The following is a 5,941-nucleotide window of genomic DNA, read 5'->3' as shown; positions in this document are numbered from 1 at the left end:
GACAATGGTACCGCCCTTCGAGCCGGAGGGCCTGCGCGTCGAGTTTTGCCTGCGGTACGAGACGGCCGCCGGAAATTTCTGGGAGAGCAACAATGGTATGAACTATGTGCTGTACTGTCGGAAGCGAGATCACGGGGGCATAGAGGAGAAGGGGACAAAGAGTGTCAAAAACAAAGAGAAGGAGACCAAGCCAAAGGGTAAACGAAGCTGCCTCAAAGCTTCAGGGTAAGGAGAGACTTCTTTAGAAACTATCTGACTGCTATAAAGCAAAGCTTTTTCTCACCCCCGCAAGGTGTACAGCACTGCAAAGAACATTAAAGTTTAAAGAATGTGGAATTGCACAACTATCAAATGCTTGCCAAGTCAGTGTGGTGTGCTGTATCACCGAAGTCAATCCCTTGCATTCAAAACATTCGGCCGCTGTCTGTTTCTCATGTTGAACATACACAGACATTTTTATTATTATTATGACATGGGGCATCAGGAAACTCTAAACAATAACTTATTCATCCTTTGTTGACAGTAAGAAGATCCAGCCTGAAGCTTATGCAGCAGAGGCAACGGAGGAAATCCCAGGTGCGTAACCGTGCCACTCAGTCAAGGCAATGTGAGCCAGGTTGTGTTGATGCTGAGGCTGTGAGATGTTTATTTTTTCAGATTCAGTCTCACACAAAGCAGCACACAAGGATACCAGGAAAGCAGTGGACTACACAGACAGATATGCTAGTGAAGAATGCCTTCAGAAAACTTTGGTGAGGTCAATAAACTTACAGTACAATAACATACAGTATTAAATGATGGCAGTACACAGATCTTAGTTGTTGTTTTGAAAGGTTTTCGGACAAAATCAGTGGCTGCCCATATTTTCCTGATGGGCAAAATCTAAAGTTTTTACCACATATGCCCAGCATAGAAAATAATGTATAATCTGCAGAAGTTGCATGTGTAGGCACGTTTCCATTAACCCTGAAAATGCCAAAAAATCTAAAATGCGAAATGAACAATAAACAAGTAGGCCTAATGAAAATATGCTAATAAAAAAAAAACTCTCACATATCGCAGAAATATTTTTACTTTTACATGAGGTGTATTTTAGATGTATTGAAATAGCACTAATTTGGAAAAAGTAAAATGGAAACACATCTTTCGCGTTAAGGTGAGACACATGACTAAATGCATTCAAAAAGGTTTTGTGTGGTTTAAAAAGACAGTATTATTTTTATAGTTAGTTCGAGGTGAGGACATCGGTGCAATTTGTCTCCAAGCAAAAGCAAAACGCAAGCATTTATAATCTTTAAACATAGACTATGCCCACAGAATTGTCATATGATGTTGCTGCCAAGTATAAGGGTTTAGCTTTCAATATTTTTTTCCCTTTACATTCTGACCCCCTGAAATCATAACGACTATTGTTTTTTGGAGGATGCAATTGAAGATAGACTGTCAAAATCAAAATGTTGGGAGATCCATTGTTATATATTTGAATCGACTATCGCAAGAAGATAAAAAAAAAACATATTTAATCGCATCACTTAATGGAAATATCACTTAATGGAAACTTAATGCATCACTTAATGGAAACACTGAACATTCACAAGTTTTGCTCAAGTCTGTAATGGACACCCAGCTTGTAAAGTTCAGACACTTGATGTGTCACAGGACTATTTGACAGCAGGGAGTAAGGAGGTCAGGAAGGCACACTGTGCTGAACAGCGTGATAGAACAGTAACCTGACTCCCATGAACATGTGGAGTATGTCACATGTGACCTATTAATAAGAGCAGTGTTGTTGGGAACATGACGATGGGAAGAATGCTAACATAATTAAAGTACATGTGAAGCAAGTTTCGTAATAAATATCACAATGTGGTTGTTAATGACATGCCTGAGCTTGAGTAAGCAGAGGCTGTTTCTAGTTCTGAGGGTGTTTGTGTTGATTGCTTTGCAGGTGGATAGTCGCAGGAGTAGGAGAAGAGCCCGCATTGCAAATGTTAAAGACTATTTTGCACAGAAGGAAACGGAAGCCCAATTAGGACACTTTGGTGGTGAGAAAAATAGCCACCCCTCGCTAACCCCCGAGTACAAAGAGGAAACATGGAGCAATGCAACCGCAACCACTGAACTTTTAAGAAATGAATATGCTAACACCGGAGTGGATAAGGGTCAGGTGCTAACTTATCATGAAATACCACTGCAGTCCCTTAGCTGGGACAGAAACAGTGTGCAGGAAAACATTACAAGGATCCCAGGCCACCAGGATCTCTGTAATGGAGCCATCCTAGAACATCAGTCAGAAACTACACAGAATGAGTTTGACATTTCAACCCAGGGAGTGCATCATAGTGTGTCAAAAAACAACACGATAAATGCTGTCGAGGAACTAAACAGCCACTCTCAGCCTCAGTCCTCTCTCGACCAATCATGTTCAGCTGTGCAGCCTGCAGGCATCAGTGAGCTGGTCCAGGTCCAGACAGAGACAGAGGCCAGTGTCCAGGACATATTCCGGCCACGAGCCAGCACGCATGTGACTGTGGCATCCAGTAGCAGCAGCATGGAAGAGGCGCAAGAATCTGCTCGTCATGTGATAGGTGATCCGGAGTGTGATGCGCAAGAAGGAAATCCTGCCCTGAGCAGAGCCGGGAGAAGGTCAGAGTTTGAGTGTGTAAGTCGAGCCGCGTCACTGGCAGATTACGAGCTAAAGGCTTTGGAACCAGATGACCACAAGGCCCTTCATCGCCTGTCTAGCCCTGACCAAAGTCCTCTGACCCAAGGCAGTCATGGACTCAAACAAGTCACAAGCCAAGCAAGGGTGAGGTCAGGTGAGGCCGAGTCAGAGGCGATGTCCTCAGAAGAAGTAACGGCATGGGCCACTTTGGCACCAGCAGTACAGCCAGCAACTCTGCCAACTACAGCAGGAACAGCACAGACAGCTGAACACGAAGTGCCACAGGCTCCTGCACGTGTACCACCACAGGAGTCTGCCCAGTCATCAGCAGAAATAACGCCAGAGGCCATGGCAAGCATGGAAACGATAAGAAAGACAGCAGCCGAGTCAACAGTAATGGCACTGGGACAGATAGAGGGAGAAATGACAGCAATAGCACTGGTGATAGATGCTAATAAGGCACATGCCATGGAACCAGCAACAACACAGGTGCCAAGCCTCTTGAAACCTCAGGATATGATTGCGGGGGTCTCATCTGGTCCCTGGGAGGGAGAGAGCAAGGGAGGGTGTGAGCTGTCAGTAAACACCATGGCAAAGGTCGGTGGAGGAGGTGAAAGTCAAGACCACGTCAGCCCCACCACTGGTGATGAAACCGTGACATTTACGGACGCCGACGAGGAGGTGGTGTGTGAGCGCGCACATCCCATGAGGCCACGGGAGGAGGTGGAGGAGGAGGAGGAGGAGGAGGAGGAGATGGTTATGAAGAGCAGGGAGGGAAGAGGAGAGCATCCTTTCAAAATCCTGAATGAGAGGGAAGAGTCGGGGGAGGCCAAAAGAGATACGATCGGAGAGGAAGAGGGGGACTCGTCACAGGAAATGTCACGTTTCAAAGAACCTGTGTCAGTTGTATTTGAGACTGACAGACTGGAGTGTACGGTGTCAAACGAGAGGCGGAGGAGGAGAGATCATGATGTGGAGGACTGGAAGGACGAAATGGAAAAGTGTTTGGGAGTGGGGAGAGAGCAGGGATCCATCAGTGAGCCTGCCCTGTACGAACAGTTCACGAAGGCCACCAGAGGCCATCAAAGGATAGAGCACCAGAGGAAGTCCGATTCAGAGATGCTCAGTGAAGCATTCGAAAGGATGCTGGAGGAGAGGTGTCCGACAGGAGATGACAGCCCTGCACCTGCCCTGTACGAACAGTTCACGAAGGCCACCAGAGGCCTGGAGATACAGCACCAGAGGAAGTCCGATTCAGAGATGCTCAGTGAAGCATTCGAAAGGATGCTGGAGGAGAGGTGTCCGACAGGAGATGACAGCCCTGCACCTGCCGACTCAGTGTGGTCAGGGGAGGAGGAGCAAGGGAATGCCATGTTAGCTCAGGGTAGTGAGGAACTATTGGATGTATCACCCAATGTTTGCATAGAGGGGGGGTCCAATGACAGCATGCCAGTGCATTCTATTATCACACTACTAGATGAACAGGTGACACAAGATCCACATGTTCCCATTCCTACCCCGAAACAGACTCTTTGTTCAATTCAGACCACACTAGGTGGACGAGATCCCTTTCTGTTTCATTCGGACGAAACCTCACCTGTTCTCCAGGTCGGGGCAGCGACCTGGTCTACATGTGCCATTTCCGGTCCATTAGGTGACGGTCACGAGATAGAGGTGGTGCTAAGGCACCGAAGGTCAGCTCAACCAGCAGAGCACCTCCAGTCACCCCTAGAGGAGACTGAGATCCATGCCCAGTTCCCCGGGATCGGTGCTTCCAGCAGCAGCTCCGATGTGGACAGTCCTGCCCCTCTCTCCCTGTGGTTAAGTGGGTTTTGCTCCTCCCTGGGTCACATGTCCAGAGCCGCGTTGTATGCTGTTCTGTTTGCAATGTTCTTTTTAACTGCATTTGTGTGTGATCTGCCAGTGTGCCTAGCCATCTATTTGTTCTCCTTGTGTTGGTGGTGGTGTCATGGAGAAAGACAACCGCTTCCTGGGTCAAAAGGTGTGGATTAAGCCACCAGGTTTGAAGGTTTCTAGTGAAATATAAGAGAAGTCTACCCACCCCTAAAACCCCCAACCAACCCAACCCCACCCTCCCCAAAGAGTATCATTTCATTATAAATTAAGAGGCATTATTCATCTCAAACATGATCTTGAAAATGATCATGTAGTAGATTTACATTGTTGTGTATCAGAGGTTAGTTGAAAGGTTAGTGGGGGCAAGGTGTTATAGATTGAGCTTTTTGTTGAAATGCATTCATTTTATGGGCCCAAGTTTAAGTAACACATAAGTCTGACTGTTTGTTTTTTGACTGTGCCTTCTTCAATAAAAGTGAAAAGTGTGTCCTTGGTGTGTTTTCTAAGGGCCATTATATGCAGTGTCACCCAAGCGCCCATCGTAACTTTTGAGTGGGCAATATTAGACAGCGACTTATTCGGTTTCTTGTTTCAAGAAATATTTGTAGATGTCGCCATCTACTGGATTGCGATTTCTGTGTGCCGGTGAATTAAAGTAGGCCTATTTACGTGTGGATTTGTGTGACTTTCATGTGAATAACGTCTCAAAAACACGTAACTTTGGAAAGCGAAGAATGCGTGTGCTGGTAATCCACAAATGCATAATCACATTTCACAAATGAAATTTTCGGTTTTACAAATGACATTTTATTTACAAATGCACATCTATATTTGTAAAAATCAATATACGAGTTACAAATATGATTTTTTTATTTGTAGATATCAAAACACACATGCAAATCAAGAAAAATTTGTGGACCCCCCTCTGCGCATATTATAAATATTATTGAGACAAATTTAGCTCCATAGTTTTAGGGCATTTTCACTACCTTTATGCATAAGGATTTATTCTGGTCATTGTAAGTGCCACACATACATATTACATATTGTTTTTTTTTTTTTCATTTCATTTTTCATCTTTTTGGCATTGATTTTATTTAGATTTTTAAAGAATTAAAATATAAAAAGCATATTATACAAAATCTTATATTTTGACATGTATCTCTAAGCTCATAGCTCTACATGCATTTCATGTGTGTGTAGGGCAGACTGTCCTGAATCGGGCAATATAATTGCCATGTTGGAGGGATACTCTGGGGCTGAGCAATTTAGAAAAATGACCTTTCTGCGCTCCATATTGAACTGATCTGACCTGACTTGACCCGAGTTTGCGTGTTAGCATGTGTGCCTATGGTGTATGCACACATAATGATTCTCAACTTTTTACTGCATTGCCATGAACAAAGTAAAATCAAAAAA

General features: G+C 44.6%; 1 protein-coding gene across 2 annotated transcripts; it reads left to right on the top strand.

Moving 5' to 3' along the window:
* ppp1r3aa (protein phosphatase 1, regulatory subunit 3Aa) lies at positions 1-5,009 on the top strand. 2 transcript variants are annotated; one of them, XM_048268852.1, is made up of 5 exons: positions 1-225; positions 524-576; positions 658-752; positions 1,949-3,784; positions 3,926-5,009. In XM_048268852.1, exons 1-5 carry the CDS (start codon positions 5-7, stop codon positions 4,676-4,678), a joined length of 2,958 nt encoding a protein of 985 aa, XP_048124809.1. In that variant the 5' UTR covers positions 1-4; the 3' UTR covers positions 4,679-5,009. The 2 variants fall into 2 exon arrangements, with proteins under 2 accessions (XP_048124809.1, XP_048124808.1); XM_048268851.1 differs by having other exon boundaries at positions 1,949-5,009.
* Positions 5,010-5,941: the final 932 nt, after the last annotated feature.

This window comes from Alosa alosa, chromosome 17, assembly GCF_017589495.1.
Source record: "Alosa alosa isolate M-15738 ecotype Scorff River chromosome 17, AALO_Geno_1.1, whole genome shotgun sequence".
NCBI classification, from domain to species: domain Eukaryota; kingdom Metazoa; phylum Chordata; class Actinopteri; order Clupeiformes; family Clupeidae; genus Alosa; species Alosa alosa.
The sequence above is the reverse complement of the archived record's forward strand: the minus strand, read 5'-3'. Positions and strand labels throughout refer to the sequence as shown.

What these genes read in the sequence shown, in the direction of transcription:
- ppp1r3aa (XM_048268851.1), top strand. Translation starts at nt 5, where the DNA reads ATGGTACCGCCCTTCGAGCCGGAGGGCCTGCGCGTCGAGTTTTGCCTG. An exon ending in AGCTGCCTCAAAGCTTCAGG is followed by an intron (nt 226 to 523) that starts GTAAGGAGAGAC and finishes CTTTGTTGACAG; the next exon opens with TAAGAAGATCCAGCCTGAAG. An exon ending in GGCAACGGAGGAAATCCCAG is followed by an intron (nt 577 to 657) that starts GTGCGTAACCGT and finishes TTATTTTTTCAG; the next exon opens with ATTCAGTCTCACACAAAGCA.